Below are 22,973 nucleotides of genomic sequence, written 5' to 3'. Positions count from 1 at the left end.
TCGGGTGGTCAGGCTCGCTGACTTGATTGATACATGTCATCGCTCCCCATTGCGTGGATCGATGCTTCTGATGTAAATCACTGGATTGTCTGGTCCAGACTCGATTATTTTACAGACCGCTGTCATAGAGCTTGGACATTGCTGAGTCGGGCTTTAAACAACAAACAAACAACAATAACTTATAGCCCGTAGTACTAGTTGTAGTATTTTACCATGTTTGAAATGTCTTTGGAGATGGTTTACCCAACTTGCCCAATATTTGTGGTTCCAAAAGTCTGAAACTTTCATTTCATAACGATACACCCAACGACTTCGGATACCTGTTCATGGATCGGGGGCACGGGTAGCCCTGTCGCCTAAATGCGCTCTGCAGAGTTGCGTGCCTTTTGCACGCCAGAAACCAGTGACCGTGGGTTCGAAGTCCGGCTGGCAGTGATTATGTTTCTAGGTTTGTCAGCAGCATACCCGTGCTCGTGGATTTCACCAAAGTGGTAAACTTGAAGCTGACTACTGCTCAAAGCGGCGTTGAAAAGCAACTCACTCACAATGTTTCCGGATCATTGTGGGCTGTGTCCTGACATGACGAAGTCAAACCCATACCGTTCCATGGCATTGTTTGTTTGCTTGTTGTTTAACGCCGCACTCAGCAAGTTCCAGCTGTATGAAGGCGGCGTGTGATAATCGAGTCTGGACCAGACAAACCAATCATTGATATTATTAGTAACGTCCCACGCCGTCGGGGTATGATGACACACAAATAACCAAGTTATGCAGCGTGACAACCGATCCATTTTGTCGTCTTTTACGACAAGGATAAGTTGCTTGGAGCCTGTGCTAACCCGTTATCCATACGGAGGCCGTCCATAGCATCTTCACTTCAATATGACCGCCGAATACGAACACTCGCTTTTACTTTGATATGATTGGTATTTTAGGAAACCAAATAATATTAAAACAACTCAAAAACATAAGTTGTCCTCCTTTTTTCATTTATTGATGAAGACCGCCTCAGTGGTCTAGTGCATGGATAGGGCGTCTGTCGGGATAACGAAAGGCCGGTGGTTCGATCCCCATTCCCGTCAAACCAAAAGACGTTACAATATGGTACTTGTTGTTACCCTGCCTGGCTTAATCAAGGAGTGGCCGCCTCGAAGTCAGTATACTGTATCTGAGTTGGGTATCCCTGTAAACCATAGATGAGAAGTCACTGTATGCCCAATTGGCTGTCACCCAGCCCAGTCAGACACAATGGGGTATGCCTTTGTGTTCTCAAGCATTGATAATTAGTTACTGGATTGATGTACATCATCAAATTTCACTTGAATCTTGAAAGTATCAGACATGTTCCAACTGTCCTTCTTGCTAAAACACTTGCACGTTTGGGAGGTTTGGAACGTTTGGCTAAATTTTCCAAATTCAAAACAAACTAATTATAACCTAGAAAAGTTCTTTGACGACTTTTGTACTGTTTTTCATTTCATTTCCAAAGAAAATTGCTTGCTCATGTTCAAACATTAAAAAATTCTGAAATCCTATAAAACTCAATGTTTGTTGACAAACCTGCAAGCGTTCACTTACAAACCTACAAGCGTACACTTACAAAAGTCTCATTCACATGGCCATAGATATACAGGCAGATATTTTATAAGTCCACGACGACCGGTCAATGTGGTGACGTTATGTCTCACGTTCGTTACCGCAACAATATTACGATTCCACGCTTCAGGTTATTCAGAAAAAGAATGCAAGGTCTGTCTCAGTGTCATCTCAACTAAACAAGTGTTTTATAATGTATAGAGCCGCGTGGGGAGCCACGTACGAGCATCAGCGACATCTACATTTCGACTCGATGAACATAATTGCTTAAAGTCATGGACAACATGATGCATGCATGAGGATACAACGTGTGTGGGGGGATATATATATATTCAATGCCAGACAGTGACAATGTGTGTGTGTGTGTGTGTAAGTATGTTTTATTTTGTTTATTTGTTGTTCAACGCCGCTCTCAGCAATATTCCAGCTATATGACAGCGGTCTGTAAATAATGGAGTTTGGACCAGACAATCCAGTGTTTGACATAATGAGGATCGATCCACATATTTGGGATACGATGACATGGATCAACCAAGTCAGCGAGCCCGACCACCACTCTGTGTGCGTCTGTGTGCGTCTGTGTACGTGTATGTGCGCGCGTGCGTGTGTGTGTGTGTGTGTACGTGCGTGCGTGCGTGCGTGTGTGTGTGTGCGTCTGTGTGTGTGTGTGTGCGTCTGTGTAGATATATGGTAGATAGATAGATAGATAGATAGATAGATAGATAGATAGATAGATAGATAGATAGATAGATAGATAGATAGATAGATAGATATAATCAGCTTTGTCATGAATGCTATGACCGGATATGCTTCCGAAGTTAATACCCCAGTGAATATATAATGTATTTCGACTTCCATTCAGGATTCAGGTTCTACAATTTCTGACTATTTTCTAAATTTACAAGGTTTCAAATATGAACATTTCCTTGAGCGAGGAAACATTTGTAAATTTGTAAATGTGCACATGATTTAGAAAGTTGTGTACCATTTCAGATAGGAAGGGAAATCAATGTATTTGAATAGTTTTGATTTGTTCATAATCGCATAACCGCTACTGAAACAAGATGGCCGAAGGTGTTTCCAATATGTGACATAATAACCCCACAGTGCTCTGTTTTCACAGATGCTGATACCTTAGCGATCAAGGCTCACATGACCTATTTAACATAATAACGCTGAAGGTCTGGCTAAGCGAAAACCCAATAATTATGCAAGGTGACACGTTCCAATTAGGTCAGCATTTTAATCAATTCCCTTCAATTGGTTGCCAATTATTCACACAATATGAATGGGTCAGTGGGATACAATATTCCAGATAATTGTTTCAGCCATTGGGTATTCGCTCACATGTTTCCATTCACATTAGGTAGTGATTGTGTCCTGTTTTTGTTGTTGTTATTTTCTTTTAGTTTAGTTTTTGTACTTGTACTAAACTTTGTTTAGGTGGGGGATGGGGGTGACGGAGGGGTTGTATAAAATTACTCTCTTAGGTCCAGTCTACCGAAGACTTTTTAAAACTAGTTCTACTTCTATGCTGTTTCAGACAGCTTCTGGTTAGCATGCGTTCGCGTTTCATATGTCACATATGTCGGGATATGTTGCACATGTGTATTATTCACTGCAGTAGAGTTACTGTACACGTGGTGCCTGCACCAGGTATATGTCTCGTGAACTCTCTGTTTGAAGCTGAACCAGAAAGGTTCTTGCAACCAATTGTGACAATGGATGAAACCTGGGTTCAAACATTAATCTAAACAGTGGAACGGTTATGGCCTCCGTGTTCTGGTATGGCGAGGGTGTCATCATGGTGGACGGTCTTCCAAATGGTAGCACAGTAAACTGAGCAAATACTCTGCACTAGTTGAGTGTTTGTTTGTTTGTTTGTATAGTTCAGCGCCAAACTCAGCAATATTCCAGGTATGACGGCAGTCTGTAAACAATTGAGTCTGGACCAGACAACCCAGTGATTGACATCATAAGCATCGATCCACTCAATTGGGACACGATGACATGCATCAACCAAGTCAGCGAGCCTGACCATCTGATCTAGTTATAGTCGCCTCTTACGACAATCACTCTGTAGACCTATTCTACCCCGGATCTTCACGGGTCCGCTGCTCTTTTGAGAAATTACGGGATGAAATTAAGACATGTGTAGCTGACAAGTCCCTCCACCTATACAATGGGCCAGTGCACAAATCAGTCATTGCCATGGCAACAATTGGCGAGTGTTTCTTTCATTATTAATATACTGAGTGTTTAAAGGTGATATTTAATTAAATGCTAATATTTGTAAAGGATCAAACCTTGAAATCAAAATGCTTATATAACATCTAATTGACAACAGCAAACAGTTAACTCCCTGCAACTTGGAAAGTATTCATATATCAGTCGATAAGGGGGCGTGGTAAGTCCATTTTTTGTTGAGTGAGTGCGGTGTTACGCCACGCTATTCCATCAGTTTTACGACGGCCTGTAAATAATCGAGCAGGTTTTTGACAAAGCTTACCGCCGCCGAGTGACACATGGTAAGTTGAAATGGCGTTTAACTGGATTTTATGTTGATGACTCGATGGATTCTTGTATTAACTGTGTACCCTCATGTATACAGGACCATCTTGGGGGTGCTCTAGTGACTTATGGTATAAACTGTGTACCCTCATATATACATGACCGTCCCGGGGGTACTCGCGTGACTTATGGTATAAACTGTGTACCCTCATGTATACATGACCGTCCCGGGGGGTACTCTCGTGACTTATGGTATAAACTGTGTACCCTCATATATACATAACCGTCCCGGGGGTACTCCCATGACTTATGGTATAAACTGTGTACCCTCATATATACATGACCGTCCCGGGGGTAATCCAGTGACTTATGGTATAAACTGTGTACCCTCATATATACATGACCGTCCCGGGGGTACTCTTGTGACTTATGGTATAAACTGTGTACCCTCATGTATACATGACCGTCCCGGGGGTACTCTCGTGACTTATGGTATAAACTGTGTACCCTCATGTATACATGACCGTCCCGGTGGTACTCTCGTGACTTATGGTATAAACTGTGTACCCTCATATATACATGACCGTCCCGGGGGTACTCTCGTGACTTATGGTATAAACTGTGTACCCTCATGTATACATGACCGTCCCGGGGGTACCCACGTGACTTATGGTATAAACTGTGTACCCTCATGTATACATGACCGTCCCGGTGGTACTCTCGTGACTTATGGTATAAACTGTGTACCCTCATGTATACATGACCGTCCCGGGGGTAATCCAGTGACTTATGGTATAAACTGTGTACCCTCATATATACATGACAGTCCCGGGGGTACTCTTGTGACTTATGGTATAAACTGTGTACCCTCATATATACATGACCGTCCCGGGGGTACTCCAGTGACTTATGGTATTAACTGTGTACCCTCATGTATACATGACCGTCCTGGGGGTACTCTCGTGACTTATGGTATAAACTGTGTACCCTCATGTATACATGACCGTCCCGGTGGTACTCTCGTGACTTATGGTATAAACTGTGTACCCTCATGTATACATGACCGTCCCGTTGGTACTCTAGTGACTTATGGTATAAACTGTGTACCCTCATGTAAACATGACCGTCCCGGGGGTACTCTCGTGACTTATGGTATAAACTGTGTACCCTCATGTATACATGACCGTCCCGTTGGTACTCTAGTGATTTATGGTATAAACTGTGTACCCTTAAGTATACATGACCGTCCCATTTGCACAAAGCGATCTTAGCGCTAAGACTATCGTAAGCCTATGTTAAAGTATAGGAGTTACAATCATCATAGCACTAAGATCGCTTTGTGCAAGTGGGCCCTGGGGCATCCTCCAGCCATCTAGCATTATATAGGAGATTGGTCTAAATACCGAAGCTATAGCAAGATATCATTGGAAAGCTTAGAGTCTCTCGTTTCGATGTATGAGAGTATTTCACACTCTTTACTCACACGGTTAATGTTCTTACCCTAAACTACAACACGCGTACTTGTCCTCCAAGATTTCAAGAGTAATGAAATCTGTGTCCTTATATATGCACAGCATTTACGATTTTTGCACATTATTTATTTCAAGACCTGCGTGATACGTGCACATTTTGCAGCCAAACGTATATTTCAAACGTTGGCCATATGGACCTCGAATAGTTTTTTGGAATTACTCTGCTTTCGTGTGGTGCAGAGTTGCGTCCCTTGGGCACGCCAGAAACCTATGATTGTGGGTTCGAATCTCGGTTCGCCCCGATTATGTTTCTAGGTTTGTCAGCACCATACCCGTGCTCGTGGGTTTCACCAAAGTGGTAAACGTCTTAGACCTGCATCACTTCGGGCTTTCCTCCCACAATAAGCTGACACGCCGTGGTATAACTGGAATAATGTTGAAAGCGGCGTTAAACCCAACACACTCACTCACTCTGATGCATTGCTAGCAAACAATAGCCGACAACCGCCGAGTTTACTCTGCTGTGCCCGCCATATTCCGCGAGAGAAGGTTCTGCTCCAGTAACCAAGGCAAATTGCATGTACAGGTATGAAACAATATAATGCAAATATTTGATAAAGATATGTACAATGCATTGTGATGCAGTCTCTGTATTGAAGAGAAGGCGAGAATGAGTTGGTCGTTATCGTGAATTAGCCACAACACGACAAGAATCCTATCACGAGCTTCTATGTATTCGAACTGTGGATCTTGTGTGTGACGAGTGACAGCGACCCTTGAAGACAGAAGAGTTGTCTTTCCCTGACGCACCTGCTAGATGGCGCTTGCACACATCATATAGGGTCGTGGGTTCATTGCCAAGGCCATTCAGCGAGCACCGGCGTGGGACGTTCATTCGAAAAGCTCTGTTAGAGAAGGAAATATCTCGTGACAACTGTCAAAATGAGTGAATACCACAGACCAGATGCCAAGAAAATACAAGCTTTAAAGGACATCGCCAATAAACTGAGGATAAGCAGCATCCTTGCAACAAATGAGAGCAAGTCAGGGTGAGTAGTCCGTGGACCATGAACATGCAGTTTGTACAGGCAACGTGGGTATTGGGAACACGAAAAGAATGTGTAAACTCATAGCTGCTAAAAATATTGAACCATGACTTTGCAAAAACTTTCTGTTAGTGAATGTTAAGAAAACTTGCCTATTTGAAACGATTTATTAATTTATGTTTCATGTAAGAATTTAGTTGAAACCGGGTGATTTTGCTGGAGAGAAATATCAGGCATTTTCATGATAATGAGGACATTGTTTTAGCCCATTTCATTAACAAATTTGAATAAAATTCTAAGAACAATTTGGATAACAATCAGTCTGCGTCCTAGAAAGTGGACCAATCTGAAACCGAGCAACAACAAATTTCTGTACATTTTATTCACTTGAGTTTGGTGAATTTAAAATAGATCTATAACCAGGCCCACATACAAGTGACATGTCTACACACAGGGCATGCTGACCAGTTCTTGTTTTATCCCAATATTTGATCCCCCAGTTAAGGGGCGTGTCTGTACAGAGGGGACATGTCTACAGACAGGGGATGTCTGTCCACATTGCATGTCTACACACAGGGAGTTCTTGTTTTATGCCATTATGCCCAGCAGCTGACAGGGTATACAGGAACCACCTTTTTAGATCTTTTGGTATGACACAGCCTTTCTCTATGCACCAGACCATGTCTGTTTGTAGCAAGCAACTATACATGGCTTAAGTGGGTAATGGCGTGGGTTTTTTTCATTTTCTTTTTAAACAGATACGCAGCTTGGCTATCTGGAATTATATAAAGACTGTGATGTAGTGTTACTCTCCTAGAATGGTCATGTCATTAAGATACGTATGTAGAGTTGAATATACCAACATGGCCATGGTACACTGGACATATTTTCTTGAATAGGTTCCTGTTAACATGGTTAAGTGATTTTATGACTTTATTATCAGAGCTATCTTCCATTGCAGTCATGGTGTTTTGGTTTGTTATATGAAGCAATCAGTATGATGAGGGGACATACTCTAGTTGACTATAAAATAGCTTTCAGCCTTTTACTCTGGATGAACGGTGAATGATCAGAGGATTCATAGCTGTTGTTATATGTCCTTTCTCAAGGTCATTCACCGGCCATGAAAGTCTCGCTTCTTCTCAGACATTACCGTATTCGACGGGGCGCTCTCAAAATTAGAGATAGGGGGCTCTTATTAGAATATTATTTTGAGTTGAAAGATCATAAATTTTATGGTTTATGCTGACAGCCTGAAATGTTTATATACGACAGAAATATTTCTCCAGGATTTAATTGCCCAAAATTAAGGGTTCATATAACATACGAGTGCGTATTATACATGAATAAATAAGTCTTGTGTACAGTTGGAATGGGTGCTGATTGAGATTGTTCACTGACTAATATATTAGCGAATATCGCCTTGGGCGCTTATTACGTCGAATACGGTATGTGAAATCAGACATCCCGGATGAGTGAGGTGTAACACTGCTGACATTATCAAATTCACTTGGTCCCTTGGAACTGACTTGAGTAGGAATCATTGATCTATGACTTCGCCGATTGTCATCATTGTTCGTAGTTTTCAGTTTTTTATGCCACTGACCCAATACATATTCCTGAGGCAATAGAGTTAACTGACTGTAAAAGTCCAGTTTCCACCCTTGCACTAGGCTGGAATTTCTGGCCTCGGTTGTCTTACTTTTTACTTGACCAAGCTCGGTTTTTGTAAGGCTTCTTTTTCAATTCTCTTATACTGAGGTGTGGTTGGGTAGCCTTGTGGTTGAAGTGTTCACTCTTCGCACCGAAGATCCGGGTTAGATCCCCGACATGGGTAGTTTGTTACTAGTCTCCTTCCACAGTTAGAATCTGAAAGTCCATGAAGTCAATAAGGTGAGGTGTGACATCAGTGATAAAACTGAAACACCCATGTATTATTTTCAGATGTGCGTAAAAGTTTGTTTAGATACTTCAATAGAACAAATGTTGTGGAATAAGCTTGACTTGGATCGATTCTCACGATGTCGATCACTTGATTGTCTGGTCCAGACTTGATTAGTTACAGACCGCCATCATATAGCTGGAATATTGCTGAGAGCGGCGTTAAACAACAAACGAAAGAATGCGGGATTACAGATGTAGTTACAGTATTTAGCTTTTCAGCACGACATTTCAACTATTACAGCTTGAATGATATTGAGATCAACGTCCTTGATTTCTGCTAGTATAAGTCTTAAAAATATGTTTAATGACTTGGAGATCACGGAATAAGATTTTTGTGCGCTACCAAAGTGATTAGTTTGTAAACACACTTGTTTTGCCAATCAGGGATTAAAAAACATGTTGCGCACCCCACCATTGTCAGCTGATGCGAAGCTCCATGCAGTGATTTTGGAATCGGTTATGCACAGTAAGAGATACCATGCAATGTGGCGAGCATGCAAATCGCTGTTTCGATTAACAACTTTTGGCAATTGAATAAACTAGCGTGTAAGTTTTCTAATGACATTTTTAGGTACCGTAGATAAATTTATTTAAGCAATACGACATTTTCGATTTTTGTAGATGAAAATGAGTGTGAACATGGTTAATGCAGATAAAACCATTGAAAGATTTTTTCAATCGCACTGATTGAATGTTGATGCAACAACTATGCAAAAATATCGTGGAATCGCAGCCTAAGTCAATCCCAGATATCGACAAACAGTGTTTCAGTTTCAAGTTTGGCACAATTCATGCGAATGGACATTATGGAGAGTCCGCTGCTTGGTGGGCAATTTCTGCAGCTGCAAACTCGGGATTGCCTTGTATCAACATTAATTTCAGTACTAACCCATTTACATGCAGTGTCCTTGTACACCCAGATGTACAGCATACCAATGAGAGACAGAGGGAATGGACTGCTTAACCTGTTGACATTGACTGGTATCATCAAACTGTGGTCGGGATTGTTAATGAGACACCATATTGAGTTCTCCTTGGACTGCTTGTAACAGCTGGTTAATAAATTTCACAAATGTTTTTTCTTGATTTCTTTATGGTGAGTTTGCTTGAATTACAAGTTGTATGATGGGGCATGCTCACATTTTAGAAAATGACATTTTTTATGATGGTTTTACCCCACACAGAAACTTGCATGTTATATGCATACAAAAATTGGAATTGACGCAAATATTATCCACTGTGATTCCCAACGCAAGAGTATGATTTTTGAAGGATTGCACGAGACATGGTATGTACTGGTATGTTGGTTGCACTGTCACAGATCTGTTGGTGTATCAATGATGTGTTGGTGTGTCACTGATGTGTTGGTGTGTCACTGATGTGGTGTGTCACTGATGTGGTGTGTCACAGGGCTGATGTGTTGGTGTGTCACAGGGCTGATGTGTTGGTGTGTCACAGGGCTGATGTGTTGGTGTGTCACAGGGCTGATGTGTTGGTGTGTCACAGGGCTGATGTGGTGTGTCACAGGGCTGATGTGTTGGTGTGTCACAGGGCTGATGTGGTGTGTCCCAGGGCTGATGTGTTGGTGTGTCACAGTGCTGATGTGGTGTGTCACTGATGTGGTGTGTCACTGATGTGGTGTGTCACAGGGCTGATGTGTTGGTGTGTCACAGGGCTGATGTGGTGTGTCACTGATGTGGTGTGTCACTGATGTGGTGTGTCACAGGGCTGATGTGTTGGTGTGTCACAGGGCTGATGTGGTGTGTCACAGGGCTGATGTGGTGTATCACTGATGTGTTGGTGTATCACTGATGTGTTGGTGTGTCACAGGGCTGATGCGTTGGTGTGTCACTGATGTGTTGGTGTGTCACAGGGCTGATGTGGTGTGTCACTGATGTGGTGTGTCACTGATGTGGTGTGTCACAGGGCTGATGTGTTGGTGTGTCACAGGGCTGATGCGTTGGTGTGTCATTGATGTGTTGGTGTGTCACAGGGCTGATGCGTTGGTGTATCACTGATGTGTTGGTGTGTCACAGGGCTGATGTGGTGTGTCACTGATGTGGTGTGTCACTGATGTGGTGTGTCACAGGGCTGATGTGTTGGTGTGTCACAGGGCTGATGTGGTGTGTCACTGATGTGGTGTGTCACTGATGTGGTGTGTCACAGGGCTGATGTGTTGGTGTGTCACAGGGCTGATGTGTTGGTGTGTCACAGGGCTGATGTGTTGGTGTGTCACAGGGCTGATGTGTTGGCGTGTCACTGATGTGGTGGTGTGTCACAGTGCTGATGTGTTGGTGTGTCACAGGGCTGATGTGGTGGTGTGTCACAGGGCTGATGTGGTGGTGTGTCACAGGGCTGATGTGGTGGTGTGTCACAGTGCTGATGTGTTGGTGTGTCACAGGGCTGATGTGTTGGTGTGTCACAGTGCTGATGTGGTGGTGTGTCACAGGGCTGATGTGTTGGTGTGTCACAGGGCTGATGTGGTGGTGTGTCACAGGGCTGATGTGGTGGTGTGTCACAGGGCTGATGTGGTGGTGTGTCACAGGGCTGATGTGGTGGTGTGTCACAGGGCTGATGTGGTGGTGTGTCACTGATGTGGTGGTGTGTCACTGATGTGTTGGTGTGTCACAGGGCTGATGTGTTGGTGTGTCACTGATGTGTTGGTGTGTCACAGGGCTGATGTGTTGGTGTGTCACTGATGTGGTGGTGTGTCACAGGGCTGATGTGTTGGTGTGTCACAGGGCTGATGTGTTGGTGTGTCACAAGGCTGATGTGGTGGTGTGTCACAGGGCTGATGTGGTGGTGTGTCACAGGGCTGATGTGGTGGTGTGTCACAGGGCTGATGTGGTGGTGTGTCACAGGGCTGATGTGGTGGTGTGTCACTGATGTGGTGGTGTGTCACTGATGTGTTGGTGTGTCACAGGGCTGATGTGTTGGTGTGTCACTGATGTGTTGGTGTGTCACAGGGCTGATGTGTTGGTGTGTCACTGATGTGGTGGTGTGTCACAGGGCTGATGTGTTGGTGTGTCACAGGGCTGATGTGGTGTGTCACTGATGTGGTGTGTCACAGGGCTGATGTGTTGGTGTGTCACAGGGCTGATGTGTTGGTGTGTCACATGGCTGATGTGTTGGTGTGTCACAGGGCTGATGTGTTGGTGTGTCACAGGGCTGATGTGGTGGTGTGTCACAGGGCTGATGTGTTGGTGTGTCACAGGGCTGATGTGTTGGTGTGTCACAGGGCTGATGTGTTGGTGTGTCACTGATGTGGTGGTGTGTCACAGTGCTGATGTGTTGGTGTGTCACAGGGCTGATGTGGTGGTGTGTCACAGGGCTGATGTGGTGGTGTGTCACAGGGCTGATGTGGTGGTGTGTCACAGTGCTGATGTGTTGGTGTGTCACAGGGCTGATGTGTTGGTGTGTCACAGTGCTGATGTGGTGGTGTGTCACAGGGCTGATGTGTTGGTGTGTCACAGGGCTGATGTGGTGGTGTGTCACAGGGCTGATGTGGTGGTGTGTCACAGGGCTGATGTGGTGGTGTGTCACAGGGCTGATGTGGTGGTGTGTCACAGGGCTGATGTGGTGGTGTGTCACTGATGTGTTGGTGTGTCACTGATGTGTTGGTGTGTCACAGGGCTGATGTGTTGGTGTGTCACTGATGTGTTGGTGTGTCACAGGGCTGATGTGTTGGTGTGTCACTGATGTGTTGGTGTGTCACAGGGCTGATGTGTTGGTGTGTCACTGATGTGGTGGTGTGTCACAGGGCTGATGTGTTGGTGTGTCACAGGGCTGATGTGTTGGTGTGTCACAGGGCTGATGTGTTGGTGTGTCACTGATGTGTTGGTGTGTCACAGGGCTGATGTGTTGGTGTGTCACTGATGTGTTGGTGTGTCACAGGGTTGGTGTGTCACTGTGTTGGTGTGTCACAGGGCTGATGTGTTGGTGTGTCACAGGGCTGATGTGTTGGTGTGTCACAGGGCTGATGTGTTGGTGTGTCACAGGGCTGATGCAGTGGTGTGTCACAAGGCTGATGTGTTGGTGTGTCACTGATGTGTTGGTGTGTCACAGGGCTGATGTGTCACCTTAGCATTAGCCTGGTGATTGTGTATGCGTTGAAACTTGCATCCTGGATGGATCGGTACATTGTAGTTGAAACTCAAGACTCACCAGTTGACTTCACATCAGGTGAAAAGTGTGTTTTATCCTCGTGAAATAGACTGTAAACATGGTAAAGTTTGTTACACTGAATTAAACTGGAAGTGGGTGACATTGTTATGTCATGAGAAGGAGAGATATCTAGTTTAATAGATATTACAGGTTGACTTGTATGCTTGCGCTATCTGAATAAAGTACATCACAGGGTTTCTCAGAAACTGGATCTGCATTGTTCACTGGGATGTGGCTTAAGTATGCAGGAAGGACATAAAATCTAAAAATACACTATGCACAAACATGCACTTCATTATGTTCTTAGTTATGGCTTCGTTGGGACGTTTTCTGTCCAGTCAAATCTGTAATTTTGTTTCAAGTTATTTTATGCAAAGAAAATATACATTAAACAACCTTTTAAAATTTGGTATTTCATAAAATTGCTATACACATGCTATATGTGACATCTACTAAATCACCATTTTCAGCATTATTTCATGTTTTAGAAAATGTGTAGATCAGCTGTTGAAGTAAACTTTCCACCTCGAAAGGGTGCACGGGAATCATGCACGCATGTTACGGTGTTAGCGTTGGGCGTCTCAACGTGTGTGATTCCCGTGCACCCTTTCAAGTTGAGTTGATTGGTTCAACTGTGTCATATGGCCCTGTGACCCAGGGGTAGCATTATGCAGATGGCTGTTTCAATGAATGCTCGTTCCACCCGTGTCAAACAGGTCTGGTTGTTGATGAAATATAGTGATAGCTAAATAGACAGATTTTTTATTCATGCACCGATTGTCTTTAAATGTAATATCCAGTTATGTATGACTGTTTAATAATCTCATACCAACTTTGACTGGAGTAGGTCCGATAGTTTTTCAGATATTGTAGTAAACGTTGGTACCTTAAATTACCTTCCAGATTATACAAATGGGGTTGAAAACAGTTTGGTCTAGGTATATCCGCGTGCACTTTTGCAAGACCACAGTGGTCAGATGTCAGTACAAGATATTGCCAAGTCCTCAGCAACCCATGCTTGTCGTAAAAAGTATACAATAACACAATGACAATGGTCAGCCAGGGTGTCTCGGTACATGATATTCCCCGATACAATGTGACATTACAAGTTATGCAATGCCACCCTAGTGGACAATGGTCAGCCAGGGTGTCTTGGTACATGATATTCCCCGATACAATGTGACATTACAAGTTATTCAATGCCACCCTGGTGGACAATGGTCAGCCAGGGTGTCTCGGTACATGATATTCCCCGATACAATGTGACATTACAAGTTATTCAATGCCACCCTAGTGGACAATGGTCAGCCAGGGTGTCTTGGTACATGATATTCCCCGATACAGTGTGACATTACAAGTTATGCAATGCCACCCTAGTGGACAATGGTCAGCCAGGGTGTCTCAGTACATGATATTCCCCGATACAATGTGACATTACAAGTTATGCAATGGCACCCTAGTGGACAATGGTCAGCCAGGGTGTCTCGGTACATGATAATCCCCGATACAATGTGACATTACAAGTTATGCAATGCCACCCTAGTGGACAATGGTCAGCCAGGGTGTCTCGGTACATGATAATCCCCGATACAATGTGACATTACAAGTTATTCAATGCCACCCTAGTGGACAATGGTCAGCCAGGGTGTCTCGGTACATGATAATCCCCGATACAATGTGACATTACAAGTTATTCAGTGCCACCCTAGTGGACAATGGTCAGCCAGGGTGTCTTGGTACATGATATTCCCCGATACAATGTGACATTACAAGTTATGCAATGCCGCCCTAGTGGACAATGGTCAGCCAGGGTGTCTTGGTACATGATATTCTCTAACAATGTTGTGTGGCATGCTGTAGAGGCACAGTGTGTGTTGCCCTACTGACCCTGCAGCTGTATAGATAGGCCTATCACTCACCAAGGTCACAGCCATGCTCCGTGTACAGGACAAGACCACATTCACCTCCTTGTCAAAGATCAGCCTGGATCAGGGTGACTATCTGTGCATGCCATGAGGCCCATGTTCGTTCGTTCGTTCGTTCGCTCGTTCATTCGTTCCCGTACAATGTTTGAAGCAAAGTGGTGAACTTCTGAGACCTGCATCACTTCAGACTTTCAGGCTTTCCTCCCACATTTAGCTGACACGCCATGACATATAACTGGAATACTGTTCAATGCCAACTCACTCACTCACAATGTGTGAAGCCTGTTTCTATTGTGCCCCTCATGATACATCTTCCCGATGCAAGATCGTCCTCTAGCCTATTTATCAAGGTCTAGTTTCCACCCTTGCCACATCAAGCTCGCTTTCCTGTGCTAAATATGATTGGATTATGGCACATATTGATAGTCCAACCAGAGAACATCTATTAAAATCAGCATCTGGTCCAAAAAACCATGGCCACTGCCATATAGCTTGTCGAATTTGTGCTGAAGTTCTTTCAACAATTAAGCGAAGACAAGTATTTTCTAATCATTCCAAGTTTTAGATCTATTTGCCCAAGTACTGCAATAGCGGTACCATAATGAGAACGGTCATTGGACATGTCTGTTACACATCAGTCATAGAAGCTAACGCCCATTCAAAAATTTAAAATAGGTTTTAACATTCACCCATTCACCATCTTGAATATAAGACAACCCCATTCTTTCTTATTACTATAGTTAATCTTTCATGGCATGACATATTAGCTGCAGTTCAATGAAAGAATTGGGTGATCCTTAACTTCATTGGTGGAGTATATCATCACACTTTGGGAACAAAATGAATTTCACCATCTGTTGAAGCTTTCAACATCAACTAAAACCATTTAACAAGTAAATTTCAATATCCTTGTCAGCAAGACAATCGGAAAATGTTCAATTTTTTAAACTATTTCTGATATATGACGACTGATGAAAGATTGTCACCACATCACCTGCTGCGTTCTATTTCAAACTTTGAAACATGTGAATGTTTTATTAAAAAATTGTTGATTTGAAAACAGCCGGTTCATCTTCTCTCAACCATGACAAAGGCAGAAAAGAATTGTAGATACCTGCTACTTTTTCGTAATAGCAGAAGTGATGCAGCGTTAAACAAACAATGATCGTTCCAGACAGTCGTGTTTATTTTGATATTACAGACATGTCATACATACAGTGTTTTTGTTTGCCTATTATTTACTTGATTTTCGCCATGTTCACTAGGGTTGTTACAAAAAATTACAATAAGATACTCTTTTGAGCCTACCTGCCCAAACTTGGCTTTGCGCATCATGTTTTATGCATATTAGTCTTGGCATATGGACTTCTATAGTAGCTGAGCTTACTTATCCGAACAAAAGTTTACAAGAATCAGTCTTCGGACTAGTTGCTAAAGTTGCAGACTGATCCTTATCCTAATTCAAATTCATGCGACAATACTTAAAAGGGGCGATCGGGTAGCCTAGTGGTTAAAGCGTTCGCTCGTCAAGCTGAAGACCCGGGTTCGATTCCCGACATGGGTACAATGTGTGAAGCCCATTTCTGGTGTCGCCCGCCATGATATTGCTGGAATATTGCTAAAAGCGGCGTAAAACCATACTCACTCACTCAATACTTAAAAACCATGCAACTTGTCATGCTATGGAGATAAGTTCCATGATCTAAGGTCTAATTCGCCATGTTCGTGAGGGGGTGTCGATCAGTGATATACACATGCTAGAACAGGCTGCGTAACATATCATATGACTGCTCCTTGTTGATGTTTGTTTGTTTTGTTTTGTTTGTTTGTTTGTTTGTTGTTTAAAGCCACACACTATTCCAGCTATATGACGGTGGTCTGTAAATAATGGGGTCTGGACCAGACAACCCAGTGATTGATATCATGAGCAATTGGAATACGATGACATGCAACATCCTGTTAGTCGCCTGTTACGACTAGCATGGGTTGCTGAAGGCCTATTCAAACCCTGAGTTTCATGGATTCCATGTTGATATAAACATGCTGGCATACTCAGCACTATGACAACTGTTATTGTAACAGCTGCATGTTATGCTTTTGATATTCATCTGTATTTTAAATAGAGTTGGAACAATACACCTACTGCGAGATCCGATACATGTCATACCTTGCTCACGATCCAATACGTATCATGTTACTTGCATGAGCGCTTGTCTTTGGTGCATAAGCCATCTTTTTCATAGACAGGATGACCAAATACCTGGCATATTAACGATTTACAGTTGGCTGTGTCAAGTCTGGTGCAGATGATGAAATTATTTACGTTTTCCTACTCATTTTCACTCGCAATTAATGTTTGGTGTAACATCTATTACAAGAACAAATTTAACGTAAAAATCAATACTTTTACTTAGTGTGCAATTGTGATCAATACTTTTATCGAGACGAAAAAATTGCGGTCCACCAATGCATTGGTGTATTGTCCCAATACTAATTGGAAACCATGCGCTTCAAATACCATGCCTTGCTAATAATGCCTGTTCCATGATTGAGAATGTCAGTGTGTAACCAATGCTACTGTATTGTTTCAGTCACCCGACGTCATGCTGCTCCATGATTGAGAATGTCAGTGTGTAACCAATGCTACTGTATTGTTTCAGTCACCCGACGTCATGCTGCTCCATGATTGAGAATGTCAGTGTGTAACCAATGCTACTGTATTGTTTCAGTCACCCGACGTCATGCTGCTCCATGATTGAGAATGTCAGTGTGTAACCAATGCTACTGTATTGTTTCAGTCACCCGACGTCATGCTGCTCCATGATTGAGAATGTCAGTGTGTAACCAATGCAACTGTATTGTTTCAGTCACCCGACGTCATGCTGCTCCATGATTGAGAATGTCAGTGTGTAACCAATGCAACTGTATTGTTTCAGTCACCCGACGTCATGCTGCTCCATGGCCGAGATCATGTCGGTGTTATTCTTCAACACCATGCGCTACACCACTGAGGAGCCACGGAGTGCCTCGGCTGACAGATTTGTCCTCTCCAAGGTACGGAAAACACACTTTCTTCTTTCCTTTCTTTGTTTCTTTGTTAAACGCCACTCTCAGCAATATTCCAGCTATATGACGGTGGTCTTTATATAATTGAGTCTGGATCAGACAGTTCAGTGATTGACATCATGAGCATCGATCCACGTAATTGGGATACAATGACATGCATCAAGCAAGTCAGCGAGTCTGACCACCCGATACTGTAAGTCACCTCTTACGACAAGCAAAGTCACCTTTTACAGCAAGCATGGGATGCTGAAGACCTTTTCTACTCGTCTTTATGGATCAAGTAAACATGCAGTCAGGTTTACCTTGTTGCTGGACAGCATCAGAATCACGTTTGTTTTCTTTGACAGATGTGTTTATAAGCAATGTTGTCTGCAAAACTTTTAAGATTTTGTTTTTATTTTGATAATTGATGCACACATCGACACAACCCTTAGCCATCCTTTCCAGTGAGAAGCTGACGTGCCATGTTTTTGTCATAGGAAAGAATGGGTGGTGGGGTAGCCTGGTTGTTAGTGTTTGTTTGGTACACCAAGGCCCCGAGCTCAATCCCGGTCTCCTGAAACATAGAACCATACTCACTTACTTACTCATGTGATAAGAAGCAGGACTAATTAACCAATTTTAGTTGGTCCTGACTTGAACAATTATGTTGCCAATGTCTTAAAAACATGACCGATACAACTTTGTTTCTTGGTGCGAAATATATAAATTATCAACAGTTCTTTAACCTTCTTCTCAGAACAACAATTTATCATCCAAAACTGGCTCCCACAGGAGATATCGCTTGAATTAGATCAAGCGATATCTACACTGTAGATATCGCTGCAATGAAATTACATCACAATGCTTTGCAGACCATTGTTACGTCACTGGTTACCATGACGTCACAATCAAATGACATCTCTAATGGCTCTGCTACTGAAGCTGTTAGCAGTACTTTTTACACTGAAGACACTGCTAATTACTGTCTACAAATTGAAAAAGTTGCAAGAATGATGTTGGATGATAAATAAAATCTCACCCTCGTGTCTTTTGATATCAAATATATCAACACTCGTTGATAAAAGTGGCAAAAATCCTCGGCAAGCACTTTTATCAACTCGTGTTGATATATTTGATATCAAAAGACACTTGGTTGAGATTCTCTATATGCTTGGATGAGGCTGTGGAAAACCTATAACCTGACACCTCTCTGTTGTTCCAGGGCCACGCTGCTCCTATACTGTATGCTGCCTGGGCCGAGGCGGGGCTTTTCCCAGAGGCCGACCTTTTGAACCTCCGCAAACTCAGCTCGGATCTGGAAGGGCATCCAACCCCTGTATGTCAATTGTGTTTTTGTTTTTACCTTTACATAAGCTCCCTGTATGTGACCTGTGTGTTTAGTACCTCAGGGCTCTTTCAAGAGAGGCTGAAGTTATGTTATTATTGTAAAAACTAATATAATGGCTTTTGCGTTTAGGAACGCTTATGAGACGCCCAAGGGATGGAAACGATTCGTATGGTAAAATCTTTCAGAACAAGGAACCTTCTTTATATTCAGCCTGTCCTAGTGATACATTGTTAATTTCTTCCCATGACCACTCCTCGATACAGAACAGGTGCGCCTATATGTCTACAAGGGATTTGGCATTGGTTCGCTGACAACACAGTTTTCCATGTGTCCCATTTTGGAATTTTTAAATATCTTTTTCTCCTTTTGAGTGCCACAGGCACATAGCTTGGTGTCCTAGAAAAATTCCTGAACCTTTACCTTTCCTGTAGGATTTTGGGGCATTTGGCATCAACAGTACCTCGTACTGGTTGCAAAAGACGAGTAAAATGGGGACACGGTGATCAGGGCCAGGAATTGATGGAATGCACTGTTGTTATGCTGTCAACCCCTGGCCTGATTGAGAAGACTTGTATATAAAAATAACGAAATATAATGAAAAAGTAATAAAAATTCTTACTTACCGTATTCGACGTAATAAGCGCCCAGGGCGCTCTCAAAATTAGAAATAGGGGGCTCTTATAAGAATATTATTTTGGTGAAAAGATATGAAAGATAAATTTCGTGGTTTATCCTGACAGCCTGAAGTGTTTATATACGACAGATATATTTTTTCCAGAATTTAATTGCCCATAATTGAGGGTGCATATTACACACGAGTGCGTATTATACACGAATAAATAGGTCTTGTGTCAATTGATCAATCGGAAGGGGTGCTAATTGGGATTGTTCACTAGCCAATATATTAGCAAATATCGCCGTGGGCGCTTATTAGAGCAGGGCGCTTATTACGTCGAATAAGGGTAACCATTATCACCCCGGTCAGTGGATCAGTGTGCACTGAAAATTTATTCGAGGGCAGTGGGTCAGGCGAGTGGTTAAAGTGTTGGCTCGTCATACCGAAGATCTGGGTTAGGGATTTCCCACATGCCGTGGTATTGCTGGAACACTGCTTAAAGGGGAAGTGTACACGCAAAAATCACTTTCTTTCTTTTTCTAAACAAAACGCAATTTTAGAATTAATTAGTATCTGTGTTTGAAAATATACACTCATTTTTTTCACAGTGAAAGTAGGAAGCTCACAATAGTGTGAAAATGATATGCCGTTATGAGACCTTCGTTTTTCGAGCTAAACAGGCCTGAGTTATCCCCCTAAGATTATGACGTAATTGGTGCCAATTCAACTGGGTCCCTGTCTATTCTCAACGCAAAAGATATCAATTACCAGTTTGCGGTAAAACAACATGGCCTACGACACACTCCGGCGCAGTGGTGACTCAGCATAACACTATGCTGGCTGGCATCTGAGATGCTAGAATCACACACCTAGACCTACACCACGTGAAACGGCTCTAACAAAGCATGATGACGTCATAATGTTTATCAATTGGCACCAATGACGTCATATTGCAAGGGGCATAAGCCATGGTGTTTTTGTTGTCGAAATAGAACACTTGGTAAATGTGAAAAATATAAATCATTTTAATGCGAAAAATATGTTAATTAATTGTGATATTTTTATATTTTTGTCTATGACACTTCTAGGTTAACACTTTTAATGTGGAAAAAGTACAAGAAAAATAGGTTAATTTCCGTGTGAACTTGCCCTTTAAAGCAGTGTTAGACCATACTCACTCACTCTACTTGTTGTTACCCTGTCTGGTGCACGGCATTAAAGGGCCAAAACAATTACTGGTTGGCTCGGAGTCAGTATACTGTGTGTGGTGCGGCATGATATCTCCGTGGCCTTGCATTATGAACTCGGCATTAGTCCTGACCAGCATGCACTCGCTCGCGGCACTCACTTACGTACATCGTTATATATTTGAGCAGTAATCTTGAACGCGACGTTTAACATTTCACCTCACCTACAGATATTTACAGGCTGCCATTATTGTTTGCCATACTCAGTAATGTTCCAGCTATATGACAGCGATCTGTAAATAATTGAGTCTGGACTAGACAAACCAGTGATTGACATCATGAACATCGATCCACGCAATTGGGATAGGATGACATGCATCCCGCAGGTCGCCTCTTACGACAAGCATAGTCGCCTGTTACGGCAAGCATGGCTTGCTGAAGACCTATTCTAACCCGGATCTTCACGGGTTAGGCTGCCATTATATAGCTTGCATATTGACTGTGTTGTAAAACAACATTCACTCACTTACGGTATATATTTTATGTTGCAGAGACTGAACTTCATTGATGTAGCTACAGGCTCACTAGGTCAAGGTCTGAGCGTGGCAGCAGGCATGGCGTACACGGCCAAACATTTCGATAAAGCTGAGTAAGTGGTGCAGCTATTTCAATAGACTAACATTAAGTCTCTGAAATCTTATATTACCCAATATCCTTCTTGACTCTAAAACTAAAAAAAATTTCCCTATACTGCTTAATAGAGCTAGCTAGGGCTGGCGAGACTTGCTTTTGTATGCGTTTTGAGATTTTTTAATATTTTTTTTCATAAAATAAATATATTCCACGGTCATGGTGCAGGACTACTATTTTAACTTCCATTGCAATATAGGTGATACCATTGCAAGAAAATACTCTTTTCCTGGTCCAGTTTTGGTTATATACTTGTTGCCATGTTTTAAGGCCATAGAATATTAATTGCTAGATTATCATCCCCCCGACCAACCTCCACCACACAAATTAATTTTATTTGCCTGTGTGAAATGTTTAGGGCTCCGTAATAACATTTCATGTTTACAACAAGCAATAGACTAACATTAAACTGGTCTACAACCAACTCTTGGTGCGTGCATGGTGCTGTCAGCTATCAAGATGGTGCTCCGTATTTTGAAAATACGAGACGGTGTGCAAACCATTAAGGACTGGTATGCCTGTCCTTTGCCAGAGTCTTGAGTTTGCTGGCAGGGAACTTGACAACTTAACATCAATTGAGGATAAATTCTTAAACGCACGAGTACAAGTTAGGGCAGGGAAAATGAAGATAGGTTTGACACATCAGACTGCTACTATTAAAATCAATATTTATTTATTATCTTTGTTATTTCAGTCATCTATTGTTCATACCAAAGTCCAGTCTTCGACTTGACGACTTTAATAGAAAATAAAACATAAAAAGCCTCCCTCCCTACTTTTGAAAAAAACCACGTATGATAATCTAGCAATTAATATATTATGGCCTACCTGGAAAATGTTATATTGGCACCAACTGAGGACATCCACATCATTGGTCTAGTGGATAGTGTCTGCCCAGGGAGTAGAAGGTTGGTGATTCAATCCCCGTCCAGGTCCTACCAAAAGACTTCTTGTTACTCAAAAAGGGTCTGGTCGGTTCAGAGTCACTACACTGCGTCTGAATTGGGTATTCATGTTAAACTGCAGCATGGTATCTCGGTGGAAGGGCACTATAAAACCGGCATTAGTCTGGACTAGAACAAGCCAGCACATGCACACGCATACACACACAGATGCACACAAACACATGCATGCACATCACTACAGTATACAATAGTCTTGAACGCAACCATTTCACCCCACCTCACCTCGTCTCACCTCGTCTCACCCACTTCGGAGTACTAACTGTTTCATGCCTTCTGTCTTGTGGAGGTGTTTATGAAGGAATGTAAAATGTTCATCATGTTGCAAACAATTCACTTCCTATTTTTGTTGATGATTTTCAGCAAGCAGTAAGTATTAAAACTGTTACCGTGGTTACCTTTTTTGGTCTGTTTTCAGTTGTGAGGGATTTGTTGTGACTGAGGATGGAATGCAGTATTTTGTG

At 42.6% G+C, this 22,973-nt stretch overlaps 1 protein-coding gene across 2 annotated transcripts in view; it reads left to right on the top strand.

Moving 5' to 3' along the window:
* Positions 1-6,416: 6,416 nt before the first annotated feature.
* The window catches only part of LOC124134160 (transketolase-like), a 30,493-nt gene continuing 13,936 nt past the window's right edge, over positions 6,417-22,973 (top strand). Inside the window, exons 1-5 of one of the 2 annotated variants that reach the window (XM_048396831.1) lie at positions 6,417-6,628; positions 17,595-17,712; positions 18,929-19,042; positions 21,409-21,506; positions 22,873-22,878. In XM_048396831.1, the coding sequence (XP_048252788.1) occupies positions 6,522-6,628; positions 17,595-17,712; positions 18,929-19,042; positions 21,409-21,506; positions 22,873-22,878 (443 nt within the window). In that variant the 5' untranslated portion in view covers positions 6,417-6,521. The remainder of the gene's footprint in view (positions 6,629-17,594; positions 17,713-18,928; positions 19,043-21,408; positions 21,507-22,872; positions 22,879-22,973) is intronic. The other variant, XM_048396832.1, reaches the window with a different exon arrangement.

This window comes from Haliotis rufescens, unplaced genomic scaffold (assembly GCF_023055435.1).
Source record: "Haliotis rufescens isolate VD_foot unplaced genomic scaffold, xgHalRufe1.0.p SCAF_16, whole genome shotgun sequence".
NCBI classification, from domain to species: Eukaryota; Metazoa; Mollusca; class Gastropoda; order Lepetellida; family Haliotidae; genus Haliotis; species Haliotis rufescens.
This window is presented reverse-complemented; position numbering and strand designations above follow the sequence as displayed.